Genomic DNA, 14,612 nt, shown 5'->3' on the forward strand with positions numbered 1-14,612 from the left:
AGTAATGAATTTTTAAAAAGTTCTAAGAAACATTTAGGAGTGGTGGTACATGCCTGTAATGTTAGCATTCCAGAAGGCTGAAGCAGAAAGACTAAGTTTGAGCCCAGCCTGGATGACACGGTAACTTAAGATCTTGTCTCAAAATAAAAGGTTGGGGATGTAGCTCAGTTCAAGGACCCTGGGTTCATACCCAGTATCTCCTCATCCCAATATATACACACAAAAAAGAAAAAAAGAAAATTAAAAAGATTAGTTATAAGGTTTAATATGAAAAAAACACCAGTGAACCTTTTGTACTCTGTACATTTATGTAACAAAATTCTTGGGCCAGGATTTAGTTCAGTGGTGCTAGTACCTGTCTGGCAAGCATGAAGTTGTAAATTCAATCCTCTGTACCAAAAAAAGAAAGAAAAAGAAAATTCTTTAAGAAAACACAATTTATGGGGGCTGGGGATTTAGCTCAGCAGCATAAGCGCCTGCCTTGCAAGCAGGCAGTCGTGAGTTCGATCCCTGGTACCGATAAAAACGAAGAAAACGAAAAAGAAAACACAATTTAGCAGGGCCGGGCATTTAGCTCAGAGGTGTGAGGACCTGCCTGAGAAGCGCAAGATCATGAGTTCAATCCCTGGTACCGAAAAAAAAAAGAAAGAAAACACAATTCGCTGCAGCCAGTGTACACCTTTAATTCCAGTAACTCAAAAAATGAATTTGAAATTTCAAATTCAAGTTCAGTCAGGGGAATTCAGCAAGAGTGTCTCAAAATAAAATGTAAGAAGTACTACAAGTTGGGTGTAATGGTACACACAGGTTGGGTGTGGTGGTGCACACCTGTAACCCCAGCATTCAGAACAGAGGCAGGAGGATTACTGAGAGTTCTGGACCTGCCTAAAATACAGTGAGACCCTGTCTCATTCAATCAAGTGCCATGTCAGAGCACCATGTAATTCAAGGGCCTTGGGTTCAATCCCTAGTACCACAAATGAACAAAAAGAAACCCGATCATGAGGAATGGGGCACATATTCCTGTCAGTCAGCGAGCTCAGGAACAGCACCCATGTGGATATATAGTGGGCACATAAACATTAATAGACTAGAGAAAAGGCTAGGGCAGATCCTTCTTTGAGAAACCTGGAAGTCTGAATAAGACATACATAGGAACACTTAGTAATCTAGGTCCAAAATTACATAATAATAAGCTCATTTCTTCTCTAAGAAACTACATGGCTACAAACTGCCTGTGGCTTACCAGATGAATCCAACTCACTGGCCTATCTTCCCTTTATCAGGAAAGAGAAACCAAGTCCTGGACACTCTCACTGTCAACTTGCATATTTCATCTTGCTTTATATCATGATTTAAAAATAGTTCTATGCCAGGCATGGTGGTGCACGCTTGAAACCCCAGCACTCTATAAGCTGAGGCAGGAGGCTTGCACGTTCAAGGGCAGCCTGCGCAATTAAGTGACTTACTGAGACCCTGTCTCAAAATTAAAAACTAACAAAGGGATGGGGACATAGCTCAGTGTAAAAGCCCTGGGTTCACTCCATAGTCACACACTGACACACACTGACACACACACACACTGACACACACACACACACACACACACACACACCATTGAGAATACCTGAATCAAAATGAGCTGGAGAGACTTGTTAAAAACAGGCAGAGATGTAGCACAAAGGTAGACAGCATACTAAGTGTGTGGCTGGCCCTGGGCTCAATCCTTAGATTCCCCAAACAACTTCTCCAGCCAAAAAAAAGAAGAAAAATGAGTAACTCCGCAGATTTCCCTGCTCTACAGTTGGCTAAGGGGACTGAGATGAAAGTGAGAGCTCTCCTGTGACCACAGAGAGATTAATGTCCCTATGCTTTCTGCCACAACTCTTTCTACCTTCCTCTTTTTTTCTGATCCAGAGCCTCTGCAGTCCAGGCTGAGCTTGGATGCTCTTTATAACGGAGACAGAGAGCAGTGCAGTACGCTGTAGGCCAAGGAGCACCAGGAAGCCACAGTCCCACCAGGAAGGGAGAGGTGAGGAAGGTACTGGGGTCTCAGACACACATGGCTCTGCTGCCACCTTCTTCTGGACTTGGGGCTCCCTGTACTGTGAGAGAATCAGTCTCTGTGGTTCTAAGCTGCCCAGTTTGTGATACTTACTTACAGAATGAAATGAGGCATAGGGAAAAATTACCTGGCAATTTTGTTATTGTTTTGAGACAATGTCTTACTATGTAGTTCGGGCTAGCCTTGAACTTCAGTGATCATTCTGCCTCAGCCTCCTGAGTGCTGGGATTACAAGCATGCAACACCACAGCCAGCCTGGCACATGCTATAAAAGTTTCTTTTCCTTTTTTTGTTTTTTGGGTCTTTTTGAGACAGGCTTTCACTGTGCAGTTTAGGCTGGCCTTGAACTCACTTTGTAGCTCACACTGGCCTCAAACTTGAAGTAATCCTCCTGCCTCAGCCTCCTGAGTACTGGGATTACAGGCATATGCCACCACATCTGGCTTGCACTGGCAGTTTTTAGTCTTGACATACCATTTATTTCACTTTTTCCTGAGGAAACTGCATGCTTCTCTCCAAGGCACTTGTCTGATAGAAAAGGGATTTTTCCAGTAGTTCCAAGTTCCCTGTTTTCCTGGTCTTCTTGATTCTGCGATTCAGTGAGATGATTTAGGCTTATCTCAGAATGCTCCTGTTATAAATTTACAAAGGAAATAAGTAATTTAAATGAAAAATAAGTAATCACTGCCTTCTACAGATAGGTACCAAATGAGGAAGCAAAATGGTTAAAACAAACATAGAGTAAGACACAGAATGGTAGGTTTGGTTTTCGGCCCCACCCAGTGGCATAACAATGTGAACCTGGGAAAAGAGTATACTCAGGACCATCGGAAGGAACGGAAAGATGACCTCTGTTACCTGTGATGTAAGACCCAGGTAGTCTGCTGATGGGGGGGGGGTGTGAAGTGAAGAAATAAGACAGTAGGACTGTGCCTGGTTAAAGTGACATCTGCATGCAGAGACTGCCCAGAATCAAGTGAAGAAGCCCATAGTCACATTACCACGCTGTTGAAAGACCAAACATGACTGGGCCAGGGGCAAGATACACAAAACAGAGAACTTTTTATTTTTGAGACAGGATCAGGCTGTGCAGTTCAGGGCGGCCTCAAAATTGCAGCAATCCTCCTGCCTCAGCCTCCCAAGTGCTGGGATTACAGGTGTGCCCCACCATGCCACACAGAAAAAGGGAATTGTAAACCATACTTCTCCAAGTGGAAAGGGGATATAGACATGGAGGGAGAAGAGAAGGGGAATAAAAAGAATCAAGGTATGTTGAGTACATGTGTAGCTACTCCCTAAAATGAATGTGAATGTTACATACTGCAAACATGTACTAATAAAAACAAAACAAAAATATGCTCCATTGGTTTTCCTTATTTACTTCACCTTTCTTTGGTAAACATTTAATGACCATTCACATTTGCTCAACAAATATTTAATTTACACTAAATACTTAGTCATTGTTTCCCAAGTACCCAGACCCAGGACACAGTAATCAGGCATGACACATGTCTGTGTACCCTCCAGCCACCCAGCATCACCAGAGAATCAACAGGCAAAGCCAGCGAAGAAGGCGCCAATGGCAGCACAGGCTGCAGGTCCTGCTCACCCGGGACGCGGGGTTCCAGTAGACTGTCTGGCGACGTCTCCTTGTTTTGGTGATGTGTTCCTCTGCCTCCTTCTCGGTTTGTTCCTTGCCGTTAATCTGTACCTCGTTCTCATCACAGGAGGATTGAAAAGCTTGACTTTCATCCTGAAAAGAAACACATTGATCTGTCATGTCCTACTTATAGAGTTATGATGCTCAGAATCAGAATTTAACAGATGCAAGGCTGAGGTAGGAGGGTTGCAAATTCAAGCACAGCCTGGACAATTTAGCCTATTAGCGAGATCCCAAGTCAAATGTGGCTCAGTGTGAAGGCCTTGGATTCAATTCTGCAGTAATAAAGAAAAGAAAAGAAAAGAAAAGAAAAGAGAAAAGCAAAGCACTGTTAATAAGAAGGTACAATATGAAAATTGTATGGTTAGGTATCAGAAGATCCCAAATAGACCTATTATACAACAAATCACTGATAAAAGTTGTCCTTCATATTAATAAGGACAGTTATGTTTGTTATTCAATACACAATGCTAATTAGCACCTATAATCCCAGCACTCAGGAGACTGAGGTAGGAGGATCATTGCGAGTTTGAGACCAGCCTGGGCTACAAAGTGAGCTCAAGGCCAGCCTGAACTGCATAGCGAGACCCTGTTTCAAAAAAAAAAGAAAATTTTTTTTTTCAAAAAGCTTAGCTTAGTGGCATAAGTGCCTGCCTGCCTGGCGAGTACGTGATCTTGAGTTTGAAGCGCGATACCAAAAAAAAAAAAAAAAAAAAAAAAAAAAAGATAAACTATTAAAAAAGCAAATGAGTTAGCTTTTTTTTGTTGTTTGTTTTGGAGACAGAACCTTGCTAGGTAGTGCAGGCTAGCCTTGAATTTGTGGCAACCCTCCTGCCTCAGCCTCCTGAGTGTTGGAGTTACAGGAGTATGTGACTGAGCCCAGCTAGCTATGTTTTTATATTTTTGGTGGGAAACAACTTGGCCATTCTCTCACACCAAAATGAAATCTGAGAGATGAAAGATTTAAATGTAAAACTAGACAGCATTAGGGAAAGATACCACGCAAATTATTGCTCTGACTGTGAAGGCCTCTAAAGCATCCCCTGGTATCCAGAAACCGAAAAGAATTTGATTTTGATGTATTTTTCATAAGCAACTCCAGTTTTTTGTTTTGTTTTGCTACATAGTTTAGGCTGGCCTGGACTCACTATGTAGCACAGGCTGGCCTCGAACTCATGGCAATCCTCCTGCCTCAGCTTCCCCAGTACTAGGATTACAGGCATGCACCACCAACCCTGGATAAACTCTAGTTTAAAATCAACATAGGGGCTGGGGATTTAGCTCAGCGGCATAAGCACCTGCCTTGCAAGCAGGCAGTTGTGAGTTTGATCCCTGGTACCGATAAAAAGAAAAAGAAAAAAAAAAATCAACATATATATCCTTTAAAAAACAAAACAAAACCCTCAAACGCAACTCCCTGGGTTTGATCCCTAGCACAAAAATACAAAATAAACAAAAAACTCTAAAGCAAACCACTCCAAATGCTAAAAAATAGATTACAGTGAAAAACAATTGTTACTTTTAAGCTTAGTTTAAATGGCTATTTATATACAACTAGGTATCTCTTGATGACATATTCATTTATATTTTTGATAGCTCAGCACCTATATGTTAAAAATTATACTTTTCTCTGATTAGTAATTAAACAGATTTGCAAGCTGGGCTTGGTGGCACACAACCTGTAATCCCAGCACTCAGGAGGTTGAGGCAGGAGGATCCTCTAGGCTACATAGTGAGTTCAAGGTCAGCCTGGACCATGTAGTGAGATCTTGTCTCAAAATAAAAAAATCAGAAAACATTTCACACAAGTGCATTGAGTATATCCACTATAACACATAACATATTGAATTATTCATGAGACACAGCCACATCCATTTTTATCAAAGGCACATGTTATTTGTGCAGTGTCTATATTCTAGTTGCTTTATACAGGTGTTTACCGCTTGTCCAAAGGTGTCCACTTGGATATTTATAAATATTTCATTTTATTACCATTTATTTTAAGTATTAATATCAATAATATTATTTATACTTAATTATATATTATTTTATAATTCAGTGCATTCATTTGTGTGTTGCAATGGATGTACTAAATGTGTGCAGCTGACAGTCTTAACTGGGGCTTATTTCTGGGGTAGGTCTTATATTACAAGCATCCTGAAAAATCATCCTAGAGCATATTTTCCAGTCAGATCTTATTTTGGGGGAAATATGTTTGAGAATTACAATATAAAACAAATGTGTTAGGTTGAGTGTGGTGGTACACGCCTGTAATCCCAACACTCAGGAATTAGAAGGTAGCCTGGGCTACATAAGTGAGTGTAAGGGTAGCCTGCACTACATTGAGGGGAAAAAAATGTTGGGGTGTGCTGTGTGGGGTGTGGGGTATAGGCAACTGCAATGGCTGGGCCATGGGGGAGGAGCTTAAAGGGGGGCTTAATGTGTGTGTATATTGTGGGGAGTGCAGCCCCAGGGCCCCAAACCCTGTGGACAGCTCCAAGGCAAAGCCCAGCATCTCAGTGTTTAGGGTTCCTGGCACCAGCACCCTGGGAGACTCGGGGCCACCTCTCCCTGAGGAGCCTGGTGGCTCATGCCTGGTCCTAGGGGTGCAGGAAGCCAACAGGCCCATTGGCTGCATTTGGCTTTGATGCTGGGTGCCCTACCTATGCTACTACCCTTGCGGTCCAGTCTGCAGGAAGATGTTCCTAGTACTGTTACTCACCAGGGAAGAGGCTGAGGCTGAGGTGGAGCCACCTGCCCAATGTCGGGCCCTGCAGTCCCTGTATGCATCCTGGGCTGCCCAGGCTGCAGAAGATGTCAGTGTTGCTTTCAAAGATCAACAAAAGATAAACAAATTTGCATGGAATACGAGTAGAATCACAGAACTAAAGGAAGAAACAAGTAAAAAACAACTTCAGAATTTAGAAGATGCTTGTGATGGCATCATGTGCACAGATGATAACTGCTTAATGATACCTTATGAAATTATTTTATGTTTTCACTAGTCATTCTCAAGAAGAAACATGAGGAAAGGTAGGGCCAGTGGCAGCCATGCAGGCTGGGAAGAGAATCAAGAAGCCAGTTCATGCCCTCATGTGAGCCAGTGGCAGCCATCCGGGTGAAGAGGAGAGCCAAGAAGTCAACCCATGCCTTCCTGTGAGCCAGTTGGCAAGGGCTGGGAGACAAGAAGCGCAACACCTCACTTCCTCTGCCCCATAAGCAACCAGCTGATTTGGAGGAACTTAGGCTGAGATGAGAGCAACTGAAGTAAAAAAAAAAAAAAAAAAAAAAAAAAAAACTAACCTAATGCTGGTATCATTGGATTGACTGTAGTCTGAGCATCTATTTGGAGGATAACAATATGCATTATAGCAACTGTCAGAAGAGGATTTTCATCTGTATTTTGAAATTCAATGTTTTGTTCCATTTCATTGTTTTATTACTGTATCTGGTAACCTGAGCAACTATTTTGAAGGTAACAATGTGTAATATAACAACCATTATCAAATTCCTATCATCTTGTTTTGAAACCCTATATTACTGTTGTTTTCTGTTGTCATTGTTTTGCTTTTGTTGTTGTTTTTTGGTTTGTTTGCATCTTGATTTTTCGGGGTTTTTTTCTTCCCCTCTTTAAAATTAAAAAAAAAGCCATAGGTATAGCTCAATGGCTTAAGTGCCTGCTTGGCAAATGTGAGGTCATGAGTTCAATCTCTGGTACCAATAAATAAATAAGTAAAATTTAAAAAATTAAAATAAAAAACAAGAAATGTTAGAAGAAGCAAAGAAAAAATTTTAAGAAATCTATGCTTTAGAATCAATTCAGCAGGTGCTAGCAGACTTGAAAGTTCAATTATATGCAAAATTTGGCAGCAACATAGACCTTGAAGCTGACGAAAGTTAAACACTTTATAATAGCTTTTAAAATTTGTTTAATAGACTTGAATATTGTTTAAAGTGATAATTTCCCTTCAAATAACATGGAAAGGAAAACTTATTTTCATTCATTTAATAGAAACTTGCCTATTTTCACATGCCTTTGCTTATTTATTTTATATTTTTAGAAGGCAGGATTCATCTATGTATTTTACAAGGATTATGTCAAGTCTAGGGGTTTTATGTCATGTTATTAAAAATCAGTTAATAAAAAAACAAATATGTTGCAAATAAAATAATAAAGATGCTTCCAGTGCGGAAGGCTTTAGACAGAAGTGAAGTGTTGTGAAGTGGAATAGTTCCATGTGAAGAGAAGCCCAAGGAAACAGGTGACTAGTGAACACCAGCAACTAACAGTCCTAGGGTTAAGGAGCACAGGCAAAGGTGTGGCAGTGACATCATGATGGACCTTTGAACTCTCCCCAAAAAGGTCAAGACCTACGGCTGCAAACATGATTGCAGCTGAGTGCGGTGGTGCACATCTGTTATTCTAGCACTCGAAAGGCTGAAGCAGGAGGGTTGACATGAGTTTGAGGCAAGCCTGGGCTGCGTAGTGAATCCAGCCTGAACTACATAGCAGAGATCAGAGATAAGTGATGAGAAGAGCTAAGCAAAATTTTAAAGGAGTCATTTTCATGAGAGTGGAGAGAGGCTACCTGGACACCACTTTCCAGGGAAGAAAATAAAAGAACAGATACTTTCTACAAGAACAGTGGTACCACTGGGTTTTACATATTGCTGGTCTAAACAGAAACACTTTTTTTGTTTCTTTTGTTTTGATGGGTACCAGGAAACTTAGGGCCTTGTGCTTGGCAGGTGCTGACCCACTGAACTACATCCTTGGTCCACAAAGACATTTTTACTCACTATCCCTGTCCCTTTCCCACCCAGCACAGGTCCTAGGCCAATTATTAGGACAAGTCCTCTAGCTGGTTTTAACACCAATGACATGTGTTCTTGAGGCGGCATGTTTTAATTGCTCATACCTGCCCAGCTTGTCAGCCTGGGCATCTGAGAACAGTGGGGAGCAGTGTGTGTACCGAGTCTAGGGATGGCAGAGGCACACACAGCTCACAGAAGGGAGTCCCCCAGCACACCATAATCTACATCCAGAGAGGTTCTACCTCTGGAGGTCAGAAGAGTCTGCAGTGGAAAGCGGCCTCCAGGAGCCAGTGTGACTCTCTGGCCATGCACTCCCTGGGCAATGATTTGGGGATCCAGAACTTACACATATTTATCCTGGGTAAGACTAATTATGTCTTTTCCATGTATTGGACTCCGTCAGTACATTTTTTGTATCCTAAATTAATTCTCTTGATTTATCCAAGGGCTTTCTATATCCAGTCACCTAAGATCATTACCAGATTTATCACTTAGGTAGGAATCCCACATCTGATGCAACTTTTACTATTACCCTGCTCAAAATGAAACAGCTCCAGATGATAAATTTGAAATAATGCATCACTTTAAGTTTAGTCTATTATTACCCAATGTAAAATCTTTTGGTTTTGGGCTAGGGATTTAGCTCAGTGATTCAAGCACTTGCTTGGTTGTGAATTCAATCTCTGAAACAAACAAACAAACAAAAAAACCCCAAATCTTTTGTTTTTATAGTGCTGGAGATCTAACCAAGGGCCTTATACATGCTACCTCTGACCTGTATCCCCAACCCCCAAAGTAAAAATCTTGATTTCAGATGGCTTTATAAGCATGAATCCTTAGCTACAGGGGAGAAGGAAGATGGGGTAATAATTTTAACGATACAGTGCCTCGTCTAGTGCAGCTCTTGAAACTTCAGAGAGATGACTGCAAGGTATGAGGACAGGAATCAATATATAAAAGCTGAGGTCAGGTGGAGCCCCTTTTCCTGATGGGAGAAAGGAACTCCCCAGAACCCACAGTGCATTTATTTATACAATCAGCATAAGAATAAGTTCACAGAGAGTTTAAGGGGAAGGTAGGATTTGGGACAAGAAGAAAGTCCAATCCAGTACAACAACATGTCTTGGTGGCTTCATGAAGAACAAGGGAGGAAATGTTTATAGTATCTCAAGCAAGGGTCAGGTTTCTATGTGCATCCATTCCCTACGCTGTGCACACTTCTCATGGGGCCCTACCAGACCCAAGAGAAGCAGTTGCGTTGTCCTAGATATTCAAGATACAGATATCTTCACCACCAACAATATAGGAATTTTTTTGTCATTATTGTGTGTCTTTTTGAGACAGGGTCTCACTATGTGGTTCAGGCTGGCCTTGAGCTCACCCTGTAGCCCAGGCTGGTCTCAAACTTGCAACAATCCTCCTGCCTCGGGCTCTTGAGTCCTGGGATTATAGGCATGAGCCACCACACCTGGCTAATATAGAAACTTTTTTTTTTTTTGGTCTTTTTCCTTTTTATCGGTACCGGGAATCGAACTCACGACTGCCTGCTTGCAAGGCAGGCGCTTATGCCGCTGAGCTAAATCCCCAGCCCCAGAAACTTTTTTTGAGACAGTCTCACTATGCAGTTCAGGGTGGCCGTGAACTCATTTTGTAGCCCAGGCTAGTCTCAAACTTAAAATGAGGCTTGGGAAGCCTCAGCTTCCCAAGTGCTGGAATTATAAGAGTGCGCCACCACACCTGGCTTATATAAAAAATTTTTCAAAAATTTTAAAAATTTCAGGGACTGGAGATTTAGCTCAGCGGCATAAGCGCCTGCCTTACAAGCAGAGAGTCGTGAGTTCCATCCCCGGTACCAATACAAAGGAAAAAAATAAAACAAACAAACAAACAAAAAAAATTTTTTTAAATTTCAAAAAGATTTAAAATTAAAAAAAAAAAAAAAAAAGATTTAAAATTTTTTCTTAATACAGGATCTCACTTTGTAGTTCACGCTGGCCTTGAACTGACAGTAATCCTCCTGCTTCAGCCTCCTAAGTGCTAAGATTATAAGTGTACGCCATCATACCCGGCTAAAAATAGATTTTTTGACAGGGCTGAGAGTCCAACTAAATACTTCGTGCATGCTAGGTAGCAGTCTATCATTGAGCTACATGCTTGGCACTAAGAATGCATTTTGAATTCTAGCTTTAAAGAATGGGATAGAGTTTAGTGGAAATGTGCTTGGCTAGCATGCACAAGGCCTTGGTTTGATCCCCAGCACTGCAAATTTGGCAATACCAGGGATCGAACCCAAGGCCTTGCATATGCTAGGCGAGTACTCTACCACAAAGTTTTGAAATGTTTATAGAGTAGAATTAGAGCTATAGAGATTGCAAAGACAGGATGAAGTTTGATTTTCAGCTCGCGTTTATATTTACCTTCATTTCCAAATATCTTAGCAATCTCTCCAACACCCTCAAGTTCTTAGGGGCTTGCAACATTTTCCTCAATTTCAAGTCAGGAGTCTTGCCCACTGCTCCATCTACACATCACACTTTACCTAGTCTGTGGTTTGGGTCTGAAGCAGCTGTGATAAATGCAGATTTTTATTCAGCAGAACACATAAGATTTCCATTTTGAAAAAGAGAATTTGCATTTTTTGCAGCCAAATAAAGAAATGAGAGTAGCCAAGGTCTGACTTCAAATGCAATTCCCTCCCTACTGAATCAAGGTATCTCTATCTCTCACATTTGGCATGTAGTACATAACTTCTGCAGCTGTGTAAGGACATCTTCTGCCACAAGCCGTCTCACCATTTGTAATACATAATTATCAAAGGACTCATTCCTAGGCACTATCACCAATAATGATGTTTGGTAACAAGCAGCATGTCTTGATTTAAATCATTGCTAATTGGGGGATTAACAAAACATGATTGTTTTACCATTCATAATGCTAAAGATATTACTCACCTGATTCTTATTTTCTTTGTTTGCTTTCTGTTTAAGGTGGGTTTTCAAAGCCTTTAACAGCTTGTCTGCCTGCAAAAAAAGATCTTATCATTAGAACTGAAGTCCAATAATAAGATGTGTGGAACAAATTTCGCTGAGTGCTGGAATTACGGAACTATGTTGCTCCATCTGACTATCTCCAATTTTGGTTTTATGTTTAAAAGTATGTTTTTCTCTAAATCAGGATCAAAGTTCTTTTATTTCTTTTCTTTTTTTTTGTCTTTTTCCTTTTTATCGGTACCAGGAATCGAACTCATGACTGTCTGCTTGCAAGGCAGGCGCTTATGCCGCTGAGCTAACTCCCCAGCTCCAGGATCAAAGTTCTTACATGAAAGTTGGTATAGTCTGAATTTTATTAATCCAATTTATTTTTTGCCATACGGAGGGGAGGAGGGTATTAAATTCAGGGCCTAGCACTAAGCTATATCCTCAGGATTTTTTATTTTGGGAAAGGGTCTCCCTAAATTGCCCAGACTGGCATGGAATTTGCAATCCTCCGGGCTCAACAGCAGGTGGAATTACAGGTGTGTGCTATAGCGTGTGGCCAGATTTTATTTTAGATGTGTGGGAAGTCACTGGAAGGTAATGAGTAGAAAATGACTTGTTCTAAGCTCCAAAAAGCCCTCAGACCCCTGAGACTTTATTACTGTGAGTTTGTGCACAGGCTGCAAGCCTAGCAGGGCGCCTGAGGGCCTCACCAATAGGCAGTGCTGTGGAGGGCAATGCAGTGCTGGGGTGGCGATCAGAGATGAGAATGCAGGAGTACGCTGAGGTGCTGACTGGCTATGGTGGGTGTAGGTAGTGAAGGGAGGGATCAAAGGGGGTCTAAAGTGGGCCAAAAGCACACAGAGACAGAGGAGGCCACAAGTGTTTGGAACTGACTGTGCTATACAACATTCCCCTTAAGATGGGAGTCAGCCCCTCTGGGAGACATAGATTTGGTCTTTTTTCTTTTTTGGTACCAGGAATCAAATTCAGGGCCTTGCACTTGCTAGGCAAACACTACACCACTGACCTACATCCCTGGCCTGAGACATGGATTTGGGAGGTATTAGCTGCTAGATGAATGTAGTTATGGAAGTAGATAAAATCAACGAGAGGACACAGAAAAAGGTCAAGGAGAGAAACTTAGGATATTCTGCATTAGAGGTTTATAGAGGAAAACCTAGCCAAGAACACTAGAAAATACAAAAAATAAGAGAAAATTAAAAATTTAAGACATACGGAAAAAGAAATGGTTTGAGCAGGTGGAAAGGGTCAGTCATGCCAAATGCCATGGGCCAGAGGAGGAACACAGACTTTGTAAGATGCTGGCCTTGATATGATAAATTTTAGTAACAAAAGCGGAGAATGGGGCAAGCAATGGGAGCAGGGTATAACCATGCACGCATGGCAGTGACCCAGCAGAGTGAAGAACTGTCCCAGCAGGTATTTTCAAAAGCAAGGACAAAAGGCCTGGGATCTTTGGCTTAAGTAGCAAGGTTTCCCACAGGTATAACCTTTCACTATGAAGGAAAGGAAGGCAGACCATGCTGGGGATTTAGCTCAGGATAAGTGCCTGCCTCGCGCAAGTACTCGGTCTTGAGTTCAATCCCCAGTACCAAAACAAACAAAACAAAGAAAGAAAAACCAAGGGAGGCAGACCATGCAGGTACAGGTTGGCTGGAGGGCCCTGGGTGGAAAGATGATGTAATTCTCAGTTGATTGCATCTATTTTCCTGTGACTTATTAGGAAAAATCAGCTGGGAAGGAACCAATTTCAGGCAGAAGATAGGAAACAATTTTTCTCAAAAGTGAGAAAGTTATGTATCGTCCCAGCTACATGAGGACTGAAGCAGGATGATCACAAGTTGGAAGCCGGCCTGGAAAACTTACAAAACCCTACAATGTACCAGATACTGTGATAAGAAATTCACTGCCTCCAAGAAAAGAGTAATTATTTGGACACTCAGATCAGATGGCTCAAGAGATAATGATGGCAGAACTTTCAGAAAAAGATTTAACTTGCAGGAGCTCTTCAGAGATTCCACAACTGTGTCTGAACTCAGGCCAGGAGGCCTCCCACACATGTCTTTTTTTTTTAAAAAAAAAAAAAGACAGCATTGTTTCACTATGTGGCCTAGGTTGGCCTCCAATTCTTCAGTGTTAGGCTAGCCACATAAATTCTCTTGCCAACCAAATGATCTTCTGATGTATTATTCTAATAGTGTCCACAAGTACTGTATAGTTTTAAGTAATTACCCAGCATCTCCTAAATAAAACGTACAACACTTAGTGCTGTATATATTTCTCAGGTGGGTGAAATCACAAAGAAAGGAAATTAATTTCAGATTGCTAGGTAGAACCTAACAAATCCTTAAAGAGAACACTTGAAAACACTAACAAACACCGAGGGCTTCTCAGGTGGCTTGAGTGGTAAACCTGTGGCCAAGGGAACAAAGAGAAGGGGACAAAGTGTCATATCAGTGACATTTCAGTTAGATGGTGGAGAGTATTCATGCACATGAAAAGGGAGAGAGAATGGAAAAAGGTCAAAATAGAAAATAGCACAGATGGATAAAAATGCCGGACAGTTGTGTGTGTAATTTGATAACAGACAAATAGGCAGCAAAAAGTAGCTATGGGACCCAGACTGGGGTTGGGGGTATAGCTCAGCAGCACAGCGCCTGTCAGCCAAAGGTCCTGAGTTTGATTCTCTGTTACCCTTCACCCCCAAAAGCTATGGGACCTAAGTAATTAAGGCTCTATTCATAAAGCACACCAAATTGGTCCACACCTGTAATCCAACCATTCTGGGAGGCTGAGGCAAGAGAATCCTATCTGGGCAAGCTAGTGATTTAGACCATCTCTGATAACAACGACAATGATATAATAAAGGGCTGGGGAAGGAGCTCGGTATGAAGGCCCAGAATTCAATCCCGATAACAAACACACAAAACAAAAACCACTATAGTTCAAAGAGGACATGCCGTTATCATTCAGACAGACCCGAGAGGTGCCTAAGTCTTGATTATTTTGTTAAACCATTTCACCGATTCAATGTGAACAGCACAGCCTGCAGTGTAAATCTCTGGAGTATAAT

The 14,612-nt window shown here is 41.6% G+C and overlaps 1 protein-coding gene across 1 annotated transcript in view; it reads right to left on the reverse strand.

Moving 5' to 3' along the window:
* Window positions 1-14,612, reverse strand: part of Nusap1 (nucleolar and spindle associated protein 1) — a 28,636-nt gene that overhangs the window by 13,338 nt on the left and 686 nt on the right. Inside the window, exons 2-4 of the mRNA XM_005006219.4 lie at window positions 11,492-11,560; window positions 3,675-3,818; window positions 2,540-2,696 (exon numbers count right to left, since the gene is read on the reverse strand). Of these exons, the coding sequence (XP_005006276.1) occupies window positions 2,540-2,696; window positions 3,675-3,818; window positions 11,492-11,560 (370 nt within the window). The remainder of the gene's footprint in view (window positions 1-2,539; window positions 2,697-3,674; window positions 3,819-11,491; window positions 11,561-14,612) is intronic.

This window comes from Cavia porcellus, unplaced genomic scaffold (genome assembly GCF_034190915.1).
Source record: "Cavia porcellus strain 051 isolate PalLab524CR breed Dunkin Hartley unplaced genomic scaffold, mCavPor4.1 scaffold_6, whole genome shotgun sequence".
Lineage (NCBI taxonomy): Eukaryota > Metazoa > Chordata > Mammalia > Rodentia > Caviidae > Cavia > Cavia porcellus.